This window comes from Carassius gibelio, chromosome A7 (assembly GCF_023724105.1).
Source record: "Carassius gibelio isolate Cgi1373 ecotype wild population from Czech Republic chromosome A7, carGib1.2-hapl.c, whole genome shotgun sequence".
Taxonomy (NCBI): domain Eukaryota; kingdom Metazoa; phylum Chordata; class Actinopteri; order Cypriniformes; family Cyprinidae; genus Carassius; species Carassius gibelio.
Genome location: NC_068377.1, coordinates 1,825,767 through 1,847,506, shown reverse-complemented (window position 1 = coordinate 1,847,506; position 21,740 = coordinate 1,825,767). Strand labels below are relative to the sequence as shown.

Below are 21,740 nucleotides of genomic sequence, written 5' to 3'. Positions count from 1 at the left end.
TATATATATTTGTAATATGTTTTAATCTTTTGTCGTACTTGAAATAACTACACTTATTTTTGTGCCAACATACTAAAGTACAGTACCTGTAATGTAATTTTAGTTTGAACTGTAGAGTGTTATTCAATGTTAGAATAAGTAAATATGTTTTAAATGTATTAAATTGCAACTTGATCATTACATGTTATTTCCCTAATTACACTTACTATACTAAAAGTATGCTAGTTTTCTTCTTTTTCACAAGGGTCTTCTTATGAGTTAATTCACACAATGGTTTGGTCCTTGTGTTCTAGAAAAGGCACCTGACTCTGCAGGAAAACCTGAGCAGGATGAAGAGATTGATATCGACCTGGAAGCCCCGGAAACAGAGAAAGCAGCCCTTGCCATCCAGAACCAGTTCAGACGCTTTCAAAAGAAGAAGAAGTAGACATATTTGAACAATTAGGACATCTTACACATGGTTTAGGAAGAAAATGTGAGAAGGGGTAGAAATCGAGAAAGAGAGAGAAGCATAACTTAATCGAGCATGAAATGTAACTAGGCTCCCCTCTGCTGCTCCTAAAGCCACATACAGTATCTACCCCCCAGACCCCCCAAAAACTAATCTTTAAGATCCCGCTTTATCTTTGTCCCATATGAGAAGCCATTCTGAGAAAAATAATCTTCTTTCTTTCACACATAGAGTAAGCACAGCACACTACAGTTGCTTCAGAAAAGCACAGTGCAAATGTCCACCTTACATCTTCTCTTGTCTCTTCTTTCCATTTTTCTCTGTGGTTTTGAGTGAAGCATGGTAAAAACATTTCAGGATCGGTTCGGTTTTAGTCATTTAAAACTATGTGTCAGTTGGGATTCGACTCCAAGATTGATGCCAAAATGGTGACAACTTACGAACACTAGCACAAATGATAGTATTGACAAGCGTATAGTGCCTGTTCTACTAAAAAAAAAAAAAAAATACTTAACCAACAAGGTATGCATTTTCCTTAACAACCTGATTTATTCATGCACCTGCAGTTTACACAGAATCAACAGACAAGAGCCAAGAGGATCTGGAAGAAAACAGGACATACTGCTTCAGAAAGTTTCTACACAGAAGGATAATATCTGCAGCTAGTGGAAGAGATGTTTAAATAACAAAGTAGTCGTTCACAAGAAACGTTGCCCTCGTCCTAACAATCGATTCTGTTCTCTTGATGACATTTCATCAAAATAGTATGTAGAGCAAGTCCCAATGGTCCCTGAAATGAATACATTGATCAGTTTTAGCAAGTCATCGGACAGGATCAGGATACGCTATCGTGTTACAACAGTGGTAACGTGAGTCAAGGCACATATGTGGTATTGACTGACTGCGCTTCCCAACACATAACCACAGATTCAAAGTCACTGGAGAGATCAGACAAGAGAAACGCGTGTAAGATGTGAGTAGGAAACAAAAACGCACAATATTGTTCACCACGAATAGTAACTCCAAATCCCCAGTGCACAACTTCCGGGCATTCACACTTTTCCTCACATTAAAATCTGCATGTGGCACACTGACCTGCTCTGAAAAGCCAGACCTCTATCTACACCTAATTCTCTTGTCTCAAACTAATTAATGCTCTATTAATTATTATTGGAATGTAACCTCTTTTTCTAATAAAAGAACAAAATCTCTTTGCTAAGACTCAGCTTTGTATGCAAGCTACCTTCATAACCAAATGGGCCAATTTACATAGTCAAAATTCCCAGTCAGACACCATTTATGGTAAAATTCAAAATAGTTAAAAAACAAATTCAACCCTAGCACCATTGGTTTCTCATTTTGTTTTTACCTTTCATTAACTCTTTGTACCCACACGACCGCTTTCATTTGTCCCTCTGTGGTTCTTTATGGCCCATTTTAAGCATGGCCTCATTCTGCTTCCCCTGAAGGCTTTTCAATCCTCAGTCTCTATTGTATGGCATGTCAACTGGGATTTTTAGAGTTTGATGGAATATATGACAGAGCAGCTATGGTCCATACTGATGTCATAGATACTATATTACAACTAGAACATAATATTATTCAATTCAGAGACAAAATTTATAGGGTACTGTATTGAAAGCATGCAGCTGTATATCTTAAACACCCTGTTTTATGATATTCCTCAGTTCCATTCAATAGCCTTGATTCAATCCTGCACTTGAGTGATTAACATCAATCTTGTTCCAATTCTTCAGCAGTCTGCTTTCTCCTTCTCGCCCTTCATTGGAAGCTAATCCGGTTAAGGGCTCAGAAATGAGGCGTGATAGAATTTGGCTCACCGAGAAAAGAACCTCACCATTCATTGAGCGTGTAGTACTACAGCCACATTCCACATGTTTCTAAACCTTTAAAGCCAGCTGAGGGTTAGAGAAGGCATCAAAGGGGAGACATTTTCTTGAAATCTGCTGGAACCTTTAGCAATAACGGCGATGCTACGAGAAACGAGAGCATCTCCAAGTGCCAGAGACATACCTCCACATCCACTGCAGGGAATCCACCAAAGTCAAGAATCGCCATCAAATGCATCCCGAACCCAGCCTTGCTTATCTGCTAACCTCTTTTAACAAACCAGACTGCATCATTCTCTTTCATATTGCTTGTATTCTTTAATCACTTAGCTGAACATCAGATTGAACAAGATAGACATCAGTCACACTGTAATCTGCCATTGTTAGTCCTGTTTGAATATGCCTGACAATCCATTGATTTGATATTTTAAGACTCTGGTTCACAGTGAGGTTCTGCAAGGGTGTGTATTGGAAATGTTGGGGTTTACAGTATGTTGCTGCTTTTTCTGTGTGTCCTAGAGAAGAAATGTAGAAATGCTTGTGACAAATCATCTTTCTGATGTGCAGAACCCTGAATTTTCTGTTTTAAATGACTGTACTCTATGTGTGGAGGAGTGAGAGATACAACACTTAAACAGCCCTCTGTTCTTTTAACTCTGCACAATTAAAACTTGCTTAAGAAAACCTCCACCATGGTTGTTTTGTGTTATTCTTGTATTATCAATTGTCTGTTTTTACCCTACCCTTAAAAAACTGGAGCAAACTTAAGATAAAAAGGCCTCCTTACTTGTGGTTTCAAAACAGAGAACCATTTGTTCTGAGGCTTTGACATTGCATGTGCTGAAATGTTCCCCTCCATCATCTCCCATCTGTGCGATTTTTTTCAAGGTGACCCGTGAACGGTGTTTTGTTCCTATATCAATTACCTGTGCGATTCCAAATGGGAAGTTGGTTCAAGATCAGTTGTGAAGGAAAACTTACTCCCAGTTTATGTTGTTATCCCCAAATGAGGTTTGTTTCCGTCTCTCCATCCCCAGAGTCAATATGTTTGGCTTCACGGATAATGAGTATAGACTTCAGCTTCATTAGCCACTGTCTCTAGAGTGCAAGAGCCCATCAGCAACCGCCTCAGGTCTCTGTGTAATCTCCCAAAAGTAGCATATGGGAAGAGAAAGAGCGCTACTGCGTTAACAGTATGGAACACCTAAGAAACTGGGGATAAACAGAGCGGAGACAGATTGGATGCTGACAATGAGATGAATGGGAATACCAACCGATAGCTGTTTTCAGGCCTTAAAATGAAAACTTGATTCCAAATCGAGGTCATTATCATTTCTGTTTCACATCTGTCACTGATCACGATTTAGTAAACACTGGGCAGTTCTCCACCACAGACTGAGTATGCTAATCTTACCATATTTTGCCTTTCAAACAGCATGCCTTAGTCTGTTGAGGCTGTGCTCTCTCTTCACACCCCTCCAGGGATGTTTCTGAGTCGAGGGTGATATGGTGTTACGGCATGTTTAATTTCAGTGTGATAGCCGTAAGGGCTGTCTGAAGGGGTCTCATGGCTCATTATATTGCATCATCCTTTTGATGATTTTTTTTTCCCTTTAGTGCACTACTACGTGTTCAACTGAAGCTGCAGACTGCACTCTACCAATATCTTCTTTAGAAAATTTGACCATTTTAAATTGACCATTAAACGTACCATATTGATATAAAAAAGTAAATACAGAAAACATATTCAATTTTTATATCAACATAGTGAAGAGCATTAAGCATTATAATAAACCAGGTTTTCACAAACTTGGCTTAACGTAAGAACTGCATTAGGTTTGTGAATAGAATAGTTAGCAAGAACATGATTATAAATACAGCAAGGCTGAAAAAGCGACTAGTTGGTAGAGTTTACCAGTTTGATGTGATTGCCTTAACTGTCCCCCAACAACAATGGTATTAATTATATAATGTTACAGAATAAATTACAGAAAATATCTTGAGCTTGTGTTAACATTATTTTAGGCATATAACTGTCACTACTGAGTGGACTGCGGAGCAAGGAACGAAGGGAGATGAGGAGTGCATTAACCCAGAGCAGTGTAATGATAACAAGAAAAACCCGCATAGTACATGTTGACATGAACAATACTGGATGCTGAAAAGAACACATGAAATATCAATTATACATGTGACACTGATGGGACACACCTGGAACCAAATTAACTAAATGGGGAAAACCTGGAACTGATTAAACGGAGAGGAACAGGAAAACCAAATGAGGATAACAGGAACATACATGTGACAGCTCCCTGACAGCACGTCCCGCACCTTAACTTATCATCGGGGAGAGTGGGCAATCAGGGAGCCATAGCAGAGCAGGCTGTTCGGGTTACCATGGTGGATCAGGGGACTCGGGAGGCCATGATGGATCAGGGGACTCGGGAGGCCATGATGGATCAGGGGACTCGGGAGGCCATGATGGATAAGGGGATCCGGGAGGCAATGGTGGGTCCTCCGTGGCCTTAGCCAGCCCGGCTACGGGCATATGCACCTCAAAATTTTCTTGGGGAAAACTAGGTATATCAATGGGAGTTCCGGAGGAGCTGGCTGTGGTGGACGCTCTGGAGCAGCGGGCACTTGAGGGTGCTCTGGCGCTGGAATTAACACTGGAGCGAGCTCTTGGGCTGACTGGAGATTCGGAACCCTTCCTGGGTGGAACTGGGGATCTGGAGCCCTTCCTGGGTGGAACTGGGAAACAGAAGCCCTCCCTTTGCTTAACGGGGAATCTGGAGCCCTCTGTGGGCTTATCTCAGGAACATGAGACCCTCCTGGGCTTTGCTCTGAGGCTGGGCCGATGATGAAGCAAACTCTAGGGCTGGCGCTTGTTCGTCTATTTCAGCGCAGCGTAAACGAGCAGGAAAAACAAAAACAAAAAACTTCTAAAAAAATTAAAATGAAACGTGGGGAAAGGGGGTGCTGCTTACTTTGTTTTTGGGTCAGATATTCTGTCACGGGTGCACTTTTGAGTGGATCGCAGAGCAAGGAATGGAGGAGTACATCAATCCAGAGATGATTAATGATAACAAGGAAAACTCACATAGAACATGTAGATATGAATAATACCGGACGTTGAAAGGAACACAGGAAATACTATTTATACATGTGACACTGATGGGAAACACCTGGAACAAAATTAACTAAACGGGGGAACACCTGGAACTAAATAAAGTACATACAATTAAAAAGAAAAACAATAAAACATTGACTTTAAGGTGAGAGAAGTTAAGCGGGTCCACCAATAATCTGTGATCTGTTTATACATATTTTTTTAACTCATCAAACTCATCAGCTTACATTTTTTCTCTCTCTTCTAAAAATCACATTGGTCAAATTCACATGAAATAAAACAGTTATGTTGTTTAATAGGATCGGTATGAGAAGAACCTGAGTGAGGCTCAAGGTTTCATAATAAAACACATAATGCTGTGTTGTCTGAATTATGTTAGGAATCCCTCTTTTCACCAGCAGATTTTCTAACAGTTTAAAGCATCTGTGTGACTCAACATGATGTCATGGGAAATATCGGCTGTATGTTTGTTTCTGGGCTCATAGAGGGTGAGAGTGAAAAAGAGAGAGGGGGAGGAGAAATGAGGGGACATAATGGGTTGTGTCTAAGTGGACACCTAAAGAATACATCGACACAGGATCTGAGGGGAAGAAAATGTGTGTGCAATCACAGCAGCAGCGTGAAGTGCTGTTACGAGGGGGTGGAGAGACAGAGGGAGAAAATAAGTGAGAGAGAGAACAGAGCTTCTAATAATAACCCTGAGAGGGAACACAGTGATTGTAGCACTGAAGACACGGACAGAAGAGTAAAATACAAAGTGAAAGCAGAAAATCAAGCTCAGAGTAGATCAAGAAAAAAAGAGAAAGACTTGGAAATGGCAAATGGAATAAGACATGGTTGACGAGCGGAAAGTGAATCAGATGTGGAATTATGTTTTTAAAACATCCGTCAGACATATATTTCAGAGCTCTTCTGTTCGTTACACTGTGATACTCACAGTATCATTCAATCATGCCTAGCAAACATACTTGATCAGGGCTGTATTTGTCCATCAACACCTTTAAAGGTGTCTCAAAACAAACACCAGTCACTCCAGATGAAGTGTTTGAACACCGGTCAGGTGCATGTGTGTAATGCCAGGGCTCTAAAATATTTACAGGATTGCGGCAATGCTGTGACGGGAATGAAGATGGCTTAGTGCTGCCCTCTGGTGTGATGAAGGTTAAACATCCTCCTCTCTCTCTCAAGACTGCCAAGAACATCTGAAAAAAACATCTGAGACAGTATGTAATATAGCCTCACAGTCTCACAGTATCCTGAATGTTCAAAGAAAATAGAGCTGCCAGGATTAAATATACTGTTACACATGCATTTTCTTTCTCAGCTGTTTGCTTTCACTTAAACCTTAATTAATGTGTTACTTAGATACTTGCAAAGACATGTATTTTGACACATAGTGTGTGTACTTAGCTGTCCAAGGCCTATAAAGCAGATAAAAAACTTCACATGCATGCACCCCTCTGACAGCTCTCAGAAACAGTCTCTCAGACAGCGTGTGCATATAGTGAAATGAGTTCCCTTTCAAACAGTCTCTCCCGTTGCGTTTGACATGGTTGTGGGTAAACTCCTGTTTACTTTGATATTGAAGCCTGATTTGTTCACGTTCTTGTAACTGCATGACAAATGATGCTTCAACCCACCAAAAGGGGTAGAGCCATCCGCTATATAAGTCGCCACTGAACGCCATTTCGTCTGAATTTTTCTCATTCAGCGACGAAAGAGCAAGAATCCTAGCACTCAGAGCAGTTCTTTGTATGCTTCTGAGGCCGCTCTAAAGGGCTGCTGGTTAAGAAGCAGAGACTGTCTCTCTGGATAGTTGACAGTATATGCCAAGGCTTATGCCTCAGGGTTTACAGTGTCCCATCGGAGTGAGGGCCCACCCCATCAGAGTGATGACCTCATCCTGGGATCGGCCCATTGGGATCTTTATTGGTGATATTTGTGCGGCCGCCGGCTGGTCATCACTATATACTTACTCGGAAGTACCTGCCCTCCAGGCACTGATTTTTTTCTGCATAATTTACCTAATCCCTCTGTAATCACAGAAGATTCTGTAATGTAGTCCGCAGCCATGTGGCTTGTGTCTCATATTCAGCTCATGCATTTTATAGGAGCCTTCATTACGGGCGCTCCTGGCTGGGCTTGCAGAGTGGCTTATTTCTGCATTTGCTTTTAGCATGGTGCTATTGGATGCATTCCCCATATATATGTCAAACGCAATGGGAGATACCAGTTGAAAGGGAACGTGCTGGTTAATAACGTAACCTCAGTTCCCTGAGAAAAGGGAAACAAGCATTGTGAAGGCTGTTGTGTTTTAAGACTGTACGTTGATGAGTTGATGGCTGTCTTTGACAGTCGAAAGATTCTGATGAAATGGCGTGCATTAATTACTTGTATAGAGGTCAGCTCCACCCCTTTTGGCAGGTTGAAGCATCATTTGATTGTGAAGCTACATGAATGTGAGCAAATCAGGCTTCTGTTTAAGAGTGTCAAACACAACGCTTGTTCCCTTATCTCAGAGAACCGAAGTTACAGGAGTAGCTGGAGCTTTATCTTTTGCCACTGATTGCAGTTCAATGGCTTAAAAACAATCGTTTTTAAACCGCAATGCTTAAAAAAAAGGGCAAATTATGTTTTCCTCACCATGTAGCACAGCAACGTCATGTGAGCATGTAACCCCAACATAGACTATAGTGCAAATTCTTTACTAATTTACACATTTCTACCGGTTAATCAAGACAAACCGCTACGTAATCTATATACAGATTAATGTACAGTCAATTTAGATGTACAGAACTGTTTAAAAGTTCGGGAAATAGACACTTTCATTCTTCAACGATGCATGAAATTGATCAAAAGTGGAAGTAAATTCATTTATCAGAATCAGAATTAGCTTTATTTGCCAGGTGCATGCAAACACATGAGGACTTGGATATGCATTGCAATGTTTCATATGTAAGACTGACCATTTAAATCAATGATTACGGGGTGTGGCTCAAACACTATGGGAATATTTGAACACTGCTATTAGTGTTCTTTTATACTGTATTGTGCTACAGGCTAGCAAGCCCACATATACATGTATACTCTGGAAATAAGCCAGGTTGGTCAGCGGGGGACAGTTATTACACTGTACATGATGGTATGTATACTATAGAATTTTGTAATTAGGCACGAGCAACTATTAAAATTTCGGTAGCACTTTATTTTACAGTCCTGTTCCCCATGTACATACTATGTACTTATTATAGTAATTAAAATAACTATGTAATAACTAGGTACTAACCCTAAACCTAACCCTACCCCATGTAGTTACCTTGTGTTACCAGAACTTTCTTAGATAAATACACTGTAAGTACACTATAAGTACATGTAAGTACGTGTACTGTAAAATTAAGTGCAACCCAAAATATCATTCAGCATGTAGAACTGCTTTGGTGCTCAAGTCGGAGTCAATCTTAGAAGATAGTTCTGAGCATTTCTCTAAAATCTTTGATTTTCTCTGCTGCTATTTAACAAAACATTTTTCTTACTGTAAGCCCCCTCACCACACACATTCTCTGGTGCGTCAAAAAAGAAAAGCATGTTGCTTTTGGAACTAATTTATGCCAGTAGGAGCAAACCACTGATAAAACTGCATGAAATTCAGCCTACAATTATAAAAGAATCTTGGGTTGCACTTTATTTTACAGTACGTGTACTAACATGTACTTATAGTGTACTTACAGTGTATTTATCTAAGAAAGTTCTGGTAACACAAGGTAACTACATGGGGTAGGGTTAGGTTTAGGGGTAGGTTCAGGGTTAGTACCTAGTTATTACATAGTTATTGTAATTACTATAATAAGTACATAGTATGTACACGAGGAACAGGACTGTAAAATAAAGTGCTACCGAATCTTGCATCATGACAACATTTAATTTAATAATCAGCGTGATCATGCAGTGTCAAGCAATAATCGTATAGTGACTTGCACAAACTGTTCTGTAATTACACATTTCAAAATACAAGGCTCAAGTCAGCGACACACACTGTAGCTCTGGTCACGGGTTGCTGAAGACACACCCATAGCAAACAGAGGCCGGAGAAAGAGCGTGAGAACAGGTTTTGATCAGGTTTTATTCTCACACACCCTTCACAAGCTAGGAGTACTTTGAAGGAAGCTACAAGAAGATCATGCAGTGTAAGTCACAATCTCTGTTTATTCATCCAACACAAAGTATTTTCTTAGTTTATCATTCTCTAGTAAATGACTGAATACATTGTGGTTGTTTCCGACAAACATTACTCTTTGATTTGTTGCTTACTTGGATGAAGCCACTTGCACAGCACTAGTGAAAAATACATGCTTAATTGTATTGTGCACTTGTATATTATACATTTAAATATATAAAAATGTACTTGCAGATTTATGAAACAAATGCTACTGAAGTGACTTAAACACACTTTTAGTACACTTTAATGTACTTTATGCTGTTTACGCACACTTGAGCCCCATTTCAACAGCTGAAAAGTTTTACTTTCAAGCACATTTTAAATAATTATGTTTTAATAATCTTGTCATGCTTTTTAAGAAGTACACTTATTTTGATCTGTTGACTAACATACTAAAGCAGATGTAAAGTACTTGATTATTATTTTAACTGTAGTGTTATGCAATATTAGATTATAAGTTAATAAATATATATAATGTGCTAAATTGCATCTTCATCATTACACAACTTATGGAATTACAAACATATTACATATATGACATTAAAGTTTCAACATAAGTTGCATTATAGTTCACTATACATGCTCATGAAGATATAAAGATAGACTTAAGTATGTCAGAAGTTTTAGTATTTATTTGGACGTGGTTAAAAAGAGCAGGCAGGAACAGATGGTTGTTTGGATTTGAATGTTGCAGAAGTCAAAGAAAAGCCGGTTGTACAGCATTCCTGTGATGACATGGTGACGTGTGCATTGTGCTGTTTGCACGTCCTCCGCACGTCTGATAAGAAACTGTGACTCTCTGTGTTCATACTGATGTGCTGTTACTGACTGAGGCTGGCGAACCAGGAAGGATCCATTGGGCTTAGCAAACCTGTCAACGATTTGTTCATTATGTAATCTTTATATGATTATTTTTGAAAGCTTTAATATTTACCGTTAACTATGAATAAGTTTGATTCTTTTTGGTTGGCATGTTTCATTAAAAGGGACTTCTGTCAGGCAGAGTGCTAAAATAAGGGATGAGTGACTTGTACTTTGGTACGAATGTATACACTCTCTCCAAAACTTTCTTTATGTTCATCAGTATGGCAAATTGAATGTCTGAGTCCTAAAATTTTGCATCTTCCCTTCCAAGACAGGCTATAACTCTCAAATAAACCTCCACTTTGATTCAGTCTTTATTCCAGCACATCAATTTACAAAGAATATTTTTACAGTCTGGAATCTGAAGTGATTTGGTTAAGGACAGAAGAGTGACTGAGAGCTTGAGTAACTCATCAGATAATGGGCCACGCTCACCTGAAACTAAGCATGTGACTTTTGTGTTAACAGCCCACACGTTTAGCGCCCACGCTAACACTCCTGATCCAATGCCTGGCCATCCACTCTCCTCTGATACCTTCACATTTGCCCGGAGAGCTGTGTTCCACTTTAATCACTGTTCAGCATCATTGTTAGTTTCTGTGAATGTTATTAGGTTATGCTGTTTTTTTTTTGTTTGTTTGTTTTTTTGACAAATTTACTGTTTTGTCTTTGATTCTTGTATGGTGATGGGTGTTCCCAAAAGTCCTTTGAATAGCAGGGTCTTTGACTCAATATGTTTATATCCACATAATTTTATGAAAATTTGGAATAATTTCATGAAAAAGAAACACCTTGGTTGAAAACATCAAGATGTGCAAACAAAATCTTCAAATGTGCATAAAGAAATTCAAATCGATCGGACTGATTAAAGGGGCTTGAATCTGCCTATCCTTTCAATTGGATTCAAGTTGTGGCCTAGTGGTTAGAGAGTTTGACTCCTAACTCTAAGGTTGTGGGTTCGAGTCTCTAAGGTGCCCTTGAGCAAGGCACTGAACCCCCAACTGCTCCCCGGGTGCCGCAGCATAAAAGATGCCCACTGCTCTGTGTGTGTGTTCACAGTGTGTGTGTGTGTGTGTGTGTGTGTGTGTGTTTGCACTTTGGATGGTTTAAATGCAGAGCATGAATTCTGAGTATGGGTCACCATACTTGGCTGTATGTCACTTTACTTCACTTAATATACTTTGCACACATGCACATTGCTGTGATTCACGTTTTTTACCCCTCACATCAGTCACTGGAGGATAGACTTGCCAAAAAAATAAGCTCTTCTGAAATAACTTAAAAAAAAACGCTGACACATGTTTTCAAAAATGGCATTTATACTTATATTCATTCTAAATGATGAAAATGAGTGCAAAGAAGCATACAGTGTAGTAAGACAAAGCTGCACAAACCTTCCTTCTTCCTGCTCTTTCGTATTCTACTTTTTGGTGCCTCCAATCTATTTCCATCTCTTTCTCCCTCATCCCTTCACAGGCCCTCAGTCTCCAGGGCGAATCCTGTCGGAGGAGCAGTTCTCCTGCTCCATCTGTCTGGAGGTCTTTGTCGAGCCCGTCTCCACTCCCTGCGGACACACTTTCTGTAAGGCCTGTCTGCAGGGCTTCTGGAATCACAGCAAGAAGTTCATGTGTCCCATGTGCAAGAAAACCTTCTCCAGAAAACCAGAGCTCAGCGTCAACTGTGTGCTGGCCGAGATCGCAGAGCAGTTCCAGGGTCTGTCCACGATGTCCTCGGTTCCTGAGTTTCCAAATTCCCCACAGAAAGAGGACGACTGTGGAGACTTTGCTAAAGCGGGAGAGGTGCCCTGCGACGCCTGCATCGGCCGGAAGATGAAGGCCATGAAGTCGTGTCTGAGCTGCCCGGGATCGTTCTGCGAAGCTCACCTGCGGCATCACAAGAGGGGCAAGGCGATGACCTCACACAGGCTGGTGGAGCCCATACACAACCTGGAGGACAAGATGTGCAAGACACACAAGCGCCTCCTGGACGCGTACTGCCGAAACGAACACGTGTGCGTGTGTAAGGAGTGCGCAGGGTCCTCACATAAAGGCCACGATGTTGTCTCCACCGAACGAGAGTGGAAGAAGAAAACGGTGAGATTTTACCCTATGTTAGGTATGTTCTTTATGGTACTCCACGTAATTAGATTCAATACAACTCTTTAAAAGTCTATAAAAACGACAAAAACAAAAAAAATATTAGTATTACATTGTAAAAACATGAGAACGTATGATTTATAAAACTGTATGTTAAGGTCAAAATTCTCATTTTTAACTAATTAGTAGCTAAAACTTTTGCCTAATCAAATTTTGCTAATTATTGTTTATTAATAGTTAGTAAGCTAGTTGTTAAGTTTAGGATTAGTGGTGCATAAAATGGTCATGAATAGTATGTGTTTATAAGTACTAATAAACAGGCAATATGCATACTAATAAAAAAACTAGGAGAACTGGTCCTTAAACTAAAGTGTTACAATTATTTATTGTAGCTCACACTGTAGAGCATGTCAGCAGCAATGCCAATGTGTTGGGTGTCCCTGGGAATGCATTCATTTAACAAAAATAAATAACATTATTCAATTAAGTTTCATGAACATAAAAACTCTTTCATAGAGTAGTTAAGAAACAGACATACTAAAACACAGTAATGTGCAAAAGATAGAAATAGCTGACTTGACATAATACTTTAGCACAGCACTGTATCATAGTGTATGTTAACCAGTTCTTCAGACAACTCAAACATCAAAATAGGTCAAACTGACTCGCCATATAAGTACTCAAATGTATTTTTGGAGCTTGAAAATTCAAGAAATGTGACTTGTGAATCTTATTGTTCGGTTCACAGAGTCTGCTGGGAAAGAAAAGGTCAGAACTGAAACATCTGATCAAGGAGCGAGAAAAGAAACTGGAGGAGATCAAGCAGTCCATCAAAGTGCTCAAAGTGAGTCCATTTATACTGTGTGATGCTCCTTTTCTCGAAAGGCTGAGTGGTCTTGAATCATTTTTCTTTCATCAGTTCTATTATCATGTACACATATTATTATGCTTTGTAATTTTAAATTAAGTTTACATTTCTGCCATTAGGATTTTTTTGCTAAAAAGCTACTTTTACAAGTCTTCAAACTTCAGATAATCAATCAAAAGTAACAAAATTCTTTTGACCTATATCTATTAATCTGTAACGCATCACCAAATCATAATAGATGATAAATAAAAAAAAAAAAAAGTATAATTGCAGCATGCAGCTATATTCATATCAGCAACACAGAAACAGTTGGTCACAAACTATTTGATAATAATCAATAATCATGAATAGTAATTAGCTGTCATCAAAGTCTACATAACTAATTAAATATCTGTCTTGAGCTCTGTCCCTGTAAGGATTCAGTTAACAGACTGTGGCTAGTTCATGGGTTTGAAAACCTGAAGATATTATATAATTTCACAGATCTAGGCCTAAAGAGTTCAAGGAAATTAATAAAATGTTGAGAGGGGGAATCAAAAACTGGAAAAGTCCCAGTACAGACCCATGGTGAACGCCTTAGACTGTTGAGAATATCTGTTTACCTGTTGTTTCATCATCTGACAAAACCAGTTAGAGCACTTCAAATATTTGCCCAAGCTGTCACACCCCTCTTTACCTGAGAACATTAATGGTGAACAACTCAAGCTATTCAGGATAAAAGGAAACAGAAAAGCCTTTTGTTTTTGGCTGGAGATAAATATATCACTCGAGTTAGAGGAAGTGTTTCTGTCTTAAAGTGGAATCAGAGCTGAAGTGAGTGGCACGTATGACATCACTATTGACAAAGACCTCAAAAAATGTATCTGGGATATTTTATCCTTCCTGTGAGATCGGATTCGGGTTTGTATCAGTGACATGCAAGGTTAATGTGACAGGGTTTTGCCTTTTCAATAACTGTAAATAGATCACAGGGCCATCCTGAGTCACATTTAAGAGGATCCAATTACAAGAGAAACAACTCATATTAGCCTCATTAATGCTCATGAATGCATTAACGATTACAGTAGTTACTGTAGACAGAAATAAAGATGTCAGAACAGGTATAGATGTATTAGAATCAATAGTTCTTCAGGATAAGTTTCAGCGGTTCGACCGGTTTGTCCTGTCAAAACACTTGTGCTGAGATTCAGCATGGGTTTGTCACAAGCCTCTCTGGTCTCTGTCCTGGAACTGTTCTGTGCATTTTAACAACAGAGAAACCAAAAACAATCTGATCCATGTAAGCCTCAAAATCAGAGTTAACAACATGATCCTGCAAACATGACCTGACGCATGATAGCAGTGTTGTGAGATATTTCTTACAGTAAAATAATAAATACAAATAGTAAATGTATTTGAGATGTAAATTATTAATGTTCCATATTCCTAGTTTTTATGTAATAGAATGGGGATTCAATGCAAAGGGGAAAAATACAAATATGTAAGAAGGAAAATAATATTAATGGAGCGTAATAGTCATACACACAAGTGTAAATATGTGGAGAAAGGAGACAAAATAATACCTGATCACTCTTAAATACGGGTTCTTTGGTCAGCTGCTGGATGATGACACATGGCATCCTCTCTGTGTTCAGGACAGCAGTCAGAGAGAGGTGGAGGAGAGCTGGACGGTGTACGCGGAGCTGCAGCGGCTGCTGGAACAGTCTCAGGCCGAGCTGCTGGAGCTCATCTCCACGCGGCAGAAACAAGCGGAGCAGCAGGCCAAAGACCTGGCCATCAGCCTGGAGCACGAGCTCAACACCCTGAGGAAGAGGAGCAGCGAGCTGGACGCTCTCGCTCAGACACAGGACAGGGTGCTCTTTCTACAGGTCAGCATTCACTGCCATTCAAAGCTTGACTGTTTTTGTTTGTTTGTTTTTTGTAGTCTGCGTGCATTTAATTTATTTAATACACAATTTTCACAATTTGAGTTGAATTATTGTATTATAATAATTATATACATTTTTGTTTTTCAGTAGTTTTTTGTTTATTGACTAGTAACAAACATCAGAATCACCTGATATTTTCAATTCAAGAAAATATTATTGAAAGTATCATTTGAAATTATTTGAATGAATAACCTTTTTTTTTATTATTATTATTATTATTATTTTTTGCAGCCTCTCTGAAAAACACACAAAAAATTATATGACGTCCCATAAATATATATATATATATATGTGTGTGTGTGTGTGTGTGTGTGTGTGTGTGTGTGTAAAGCTTCCAGATTCTAGATTGACACAAAAGAGCTTTGTTGTTTAAACCTCATATTTTTATTCCAGTTCCTGCCGTCTCTTCCTCCTCCACCGGAGCCGTCTGATTGGTCCTCTGTGTCCGTGAACACAGATCTGTATCTCAGCACCATCAGGAAGTCCGTCTGCTCTCTGGTGGACAAGTTCCAACACGAGGTCAAACGGCTTTATGGGAAAGGTGAAGAAGCATGTCTAGGTTTTTTTTTTTTTTTTTACATTCATTTCAAACTGCTGATTTACATGATCTGTGTAACCTTCATGAAGTGTTTATTTTCCTTTCAGAACTCAGGAAGCTGCAACACTATGCAAGTAAGAGGCATTCATACTTCCATTAGAAACTGAACACTGCAGGACTGTGTGCATCATTTCCATGTTTCAATCTTTTTCAGCTGAATACATATTTTATCACATAGATTACAATATGAAAGACACAAAGTTATTTTTAGATGAATTCAAGTCCAAGCTCAATCTGTTCCTCTAGAGGGCAGGCTTGAGTTCACTGCCACTGCATGGTCAAGTATTACACTGATTAATGACAAAAGCAGAGAAGTAACTGTCCTAATTAAGTGATTGTAATTGTAACTGTACCTCACTTCTATGCTTCGCTATTATTTTAAGGAATATGCATCTGCAAAAGAGAATATGAGACTAGAATTGTTAAAATAATTGTTTGAAATGTTTCATAATCATAATACTTGCTGGGATAAATCATACCAGGAGGTATGCTAAAATTGTTGGACGTGGCACTCTACCTAGAAAATTTTCCACCATCCACCACTGCCTTTAATGTTAATAAAACTACAAAACACAAAGAGAAATATCACTGACTGCTCTTGACTGATGAATTGTAATGCAGTTGCTTTAATGAGAATCAGTGTAGAATACAGTGATGAAGCAGTGCACAGCCAAACCACCCCAACAACTACTACATAATTATAAAACTACCTAGAAACCACATAACAGCTCAACAGGAGACACCCATTAGCAAGCAGATCTCACAAAACCTTCACAAAGTGACAGATTTCACAGGTCATCTTGACATCTTGATCTCTTAAGCCCCTTTCACACTGCCATTCCGGCAAATACAGGGGTAAAGTGTTCCTGCAATTGTTCCCTGGTCGCTAGATTTTGCACTTTCACACTGCCAGTGATGACCCAGTTTATTTGCGTGCTTTCACACACAACCCTTGAAGATCCCGTAACGACACGTGACATCAGTGCGTGACGTGTAATGTACGAGTCGGCAACGCTAGACACATTATACTTTCACTGAAGCAAGCAAAATATCTCAACGTCAGCGCGGAAAGTGAGGAACTAACTGATCTCTGCTTCATTACAGTTTGCACGTGTGTTTTCATCGCGAACGTTGATCTTCCTTCAAAAGAGCCGGTAAAAGAGTCGCGCGATAACGCGCGTCATCACTTCGACACGGAATTAGATCTGGCTTTTGTTCACACAGCGCTCGTCCCGGGTCAAACTCCGCAATGTTACTAGATCCCCGACCCGGATTCAATTCGGTAATCAGTCCCAGGACGTGGTTGCTTTCACACAGAAGGCGACCCGTCAATGTTCCGGAAATATTGCGGGTCCGACGTGCAGTGTGAAAGGGGCTTCATAAATCACTCTCTCACATCCGGTTTCTGTGAGATAACTGTGAAAATCCATCATCTAAGGGAAATCTCATGCTTGCTTGGCTCGTTGCTTTACATTTACATTACATTTACATTACATTTACATTTATTCATTTAGCAGACGCTTTTATCCAATGCGACTTACAGATGAGGACAGTGGAAGCAATCAAAAACAACAAAAAGAGCAATGATATATAAGTGCTATAACAAGTCTCAGTTAGGTTAACAGCACACGTAGCATGGGATTTTAAATAATATAATAAATAAAAAGATAAAAGATAGAATAAAAAAATAAAAGAATAGAGCAAGCTAGTTAGAGGTCTTTACACACACACACACACACACACATACATATACAATTGTATAATAAATGAAAAGAAAATAGAATACAAAAGATTAGAAAGTTAGTTAGATTTTTTAAAGAATAGACTTAGAATAATGAGTGTTAAAGTTAGAGGGTCAAATAAAGATGGCTAAGGACTCGGATTGAGTTGGGAAGGTCATTCCACCAGGAGGGAACATTTAATTTAAAAGTCCGTAAAAGTGACTTTGTGCTTCTTTGGGGTGGTACAATCAAGCAACGTTCACTTGCAGAACGCAAGCTTCTAGAGGCACAAAAGTCTGAAGTAACAAATTAAGGTAAATGGGTGCAAAGCCAGTGGTAGTTTTGTAGGCAAACATCAATGCCTTGAATTTTATGCGAGCAGCTATTGGAAGTTAGTGCAAATTGATAAACAGAGGTGTGACGTGTATTCTTTTTGGCTCATCAAAAATGTATCTTGCTGCCGCATTCTGAATTAATTGTAAAGGTTTGATAGAATTGGCTGGAAGACCTGCAAAGAGGGTATTGCAATAGTCCAGCCTGGACAGAACAAGAGCTTGAACAAGGAGTTGTGCAGCATGTTCCGAAAGAAAGGGCTTGATCTTCTTGATGTTGAATAAAGCAAATCTGCAGGATCGGACAGTTTTAGCAATGTGGTCTGAGAAAGTCAGCTGATCACCAATCATAACTCCAAGGCTTCTAGCTGTTTTTGAAGGAGTTATGGTTGATGTGCCTAACTTGATGGTGGAATTGTGATGAAACGATGGGTTTGCTGGAATCACAAGCAGTTCTGTCTTGGCAAGGTTGAGTTGAAGGTGATGGTCCATCATCCAGAAGAAATGTCAGTTAGACAAGCTGAGATGAGAATAGCTACCGTCGGATCATCAGGGTGGAATGAGAGGTAGAGTTGAGTGTCATTAGCATAGCAGTGGTATGAAAAGCCAAGTTTCTGAATGACAGAACCTAATGATGCCATGTAGACAGAGAAGAGAAGTGGTCCAAGAACTGAGCCCTGAGGCACCCCAGTAGTTAGATGTTGTGACTTGCACACCTCACCTCTCCAAGATACTTTGAAGGACCTATCTGATAGGTAAGACTCAAACCATTAAAGTGTGGTTCCTGAGATGCCATTTGCCAGTATGGCTGATAAGCAGTGGACAGATTAAGCAGAATAAGTACTAAAGATTTGGATTCTGCTCTTGCCAGTCTTAGAGCTTCAACAACTGAGAGCAAGGCCGTCTCACTTGAATGTCCACAGTTCAGTAAATATTGAGCAACTTGCATTTTAGGCACAACCCTGCCAGTTATTTTTTAAATATTTTTTGCTCTGCCAATCGTAAAAAAGCTAAAAATCTATACTGATCACCAGAGTACTATTAGTATTATTACAGTTTTCCTACTTCACAATGTCACATCTAATTCAATGTTACTTTGTAGTTATTTACTAGCCTTTTCTGAGTGAAAATGCTAGTAAATAATTCATGGTACTATAAGTTATTAACTATGATTTTGCCTCAGTAAACTCCTAATTTGCTGCTTATTAATAGTTAGTAAGGTAGTTGTTAAATTTAGGTTTGGGTAGGATTAGGAATGTAGAATATGATCATGCAGAATAAGTGCTAAGTATTAATAAACAACCTATATGTTAATAATAGACATGCTAATGAGAAACTAGGTAATAGTGATAATTGGCCACTAAAATAAAGTGTTACCATATATATAATTGTAATAAACAAACTTCCTAATCATCGGGAAGAAGGAGGCGGGAACCGGCGCACAATCAAAAACATAATTTTAATATTCAAAGTAAACACAAAACGGCGCACCAGCCCCTCACGGACGACTGGTGCGCATAAATGAAAACCAAAACATAAAATAATATCCCAGGCCTGGTCCTCTCTCGTCCTTCACGGTCGTCGCTCCAGTTTTATATCCTTCCATCTCCTACGTGGGACTCGATACTAGCGGTGGGGCTCAGGTGTAGCTCATCTCCAATCACTACACCTGGCCTCACTCCTCGTTCCCACGCCTCTCGGCCCTGCCCCACTCGCCACAATAATGTTCAATGTACTGTTGTGAGCAACACAGCAGTGGTGTTTTGTCCCTGAATGTAACAGCATTGTTGAACAAATTGGTTGGAAGAATGATTCAATGACTCACTCATTTCTGTCTATTTTTTGCATTCACCAATGAGAGACATAACTGATTTTGCCGTCCTCTCTAGGTGAAGTGATCTTGGATCCTGCCACAGCTCAGCGTGATCTCTGTCTGTCCGAGGACGGCCGGCAGGTGCGCTATGATGAGCAGCGTAAGAGCTCCACACACTCAGACACGCCGCGGCGCTTCAGCCCAGCGCTGTTTGTCCTGGCGCGAGAGGGTCTTTCCTCTGGCAGACACTACTGGGAGGTGGACGTGGGACACAAGACCGCTTGGACAGTAGGAGTGGCCCGGGGGTCAGCGCGACGCAAAGGAGAGATCCGCCTCAGTCCAGAAGGAGGCTTCTGGTGTTTATGGCTGAAGAGTGGAGAAGTGAAAGCCCTCAGTGGTAACAGAGTTCCTCTGCATCTCTCCACACTGCCTCAGAAGCTGGGCATCTTCCTGGACTACGAAGCTGGACAGGTGTCCTTCTATGATGTGAAGACATGCTCTCATCTCTACACGTTCACCGATGCCTTCACTGAGAGCGTCTATCCCATTTTCAGCCCTTGCATCAATCAGGACGGAAGGAACCCCGGAGCGCTGGTCATCACCGCCGTCAAACACAGCTGAGCCGGCAAACTCATCCGATGCATGAGATTCTGTCTAAATGGACTTTCAAAACAGATTCTGGACAAATAAAACACTTTTTATAAGTTATATCTGTAAGTCGGAAAACACAGTGTGGGACCCAACATGCATCTAGTGTAAAAAGACAATACGCTACTTTGAAGGATGCAGACACTTACATATACACTACTGTTAAAACGTTTGGGGTCAGTAAGAAAGAAATGAAGTCTTATTCAGAAATGATGCATTACATTGATCAAAAGTGATAGTAAATACATTTATAATGTTACAAAAGATTTATATTGTTTCAATACTGATAAAAAATCAGAATTGTTTCTTTAGCAGCAAATCATCACATTAGAATGATTTCTGAAGGATCAAGTGACACTGAAGACTGGAGGAATGATGCTGAACATTTAGCTTTGATTCCAGCAATCAATTACAGTTTAAGACATATTGACACAGAAAACAGTTAGTTCACAGTATTATTGTTTTTACTGCATCTTTGATCAAATAAATGCAGCCTTAGTTACCATAATATCTTACCGGCAACCAACTTTTGATCTGATGTGTCTGTTGCTTTCCTTTCCTTTATTGTTTCCAATATATTTGCATTACCTTTTTTTTTTTTTTTTTTTTCATATAATATTATTCGAAGTTATTGATCCGGCCCTTGGAATGGTAGTGTACTTTGGTCCACTTTGGCTCCATGTTACTATTAATATGAACGGTAAATTGAAGTTTGACCTTTTTACAACTTGTGAATAAAAGTATAGAATTGTAACAACTTGTGAAAAGTCACACTCTTAACCAATCATTTATCCATCTGAATTTGTATTTCTCTATGAAAAATGTAATGAATTTGTATGGGTGATTCGACAATATGTATAAGCTAAATGGAGAATATATCAACAGTATAGATCAGATCACTTATATATTTCCTGGGTTAAATTCTATATGTTTGGATACAGGTTTGTAATGAGTTTTTCAGAACTTTTGAATAAAATCTATAATAATAATTTGTCATTCTGTGCCATGAATGAATATGGTATTTCAGGGTAATGGTGGGCGTCAGCTGTCCTGCGTGTCTCTGCTGTCCAGAACAGGACAGTCATTGTGGTCAGTGCCATTAGACTACTGCAAACCGCCGATGAGTCTCTCTTTAAAACACTGTGACTCTTCAAGTCAAAAAAGCTAATGTAGAGTGAATGAAGAAACTGCATGTTCTGCATGTCAGTTCAGCAAATTCATAGCC

General features: G+C 39.5%; 1 protein-coding gene across 1 annotated transcript; it reads left to right on the top strand.

Moving 5' to 3' along the window:
* The first annotated feature begins 9,502 nt into the window (after window positions 1-9,502).
* btr12 (bloodthirsty-related gene family, member 12) lies at window positions 9,503-21,495 on the top strand. The gene is made up of 7 exons (XM_052600874.1): window positions 9,503-9,615; window positions 11,988-12,604; window positions 13,356-13,451; window positions 15,110-15,343; window positions 15,797-15,944; window positions 16,049-16,075; window positions 19,944-21,495. Exons 1-7 carry the CDS (start codon window positions 9,609-9,611, stop codon window positions 20,486-20,488), a joined length of 1,674 nt encoding a protein of 557 aa, XP_052456834.1. The 5' UTR covers window positions 9,503-9,608; the 3' UTR covers window positions 20,489-21,495.
* The last annotated feature ends 245 nt before the right edge of the window (window positions 21,496-21,740 follow it).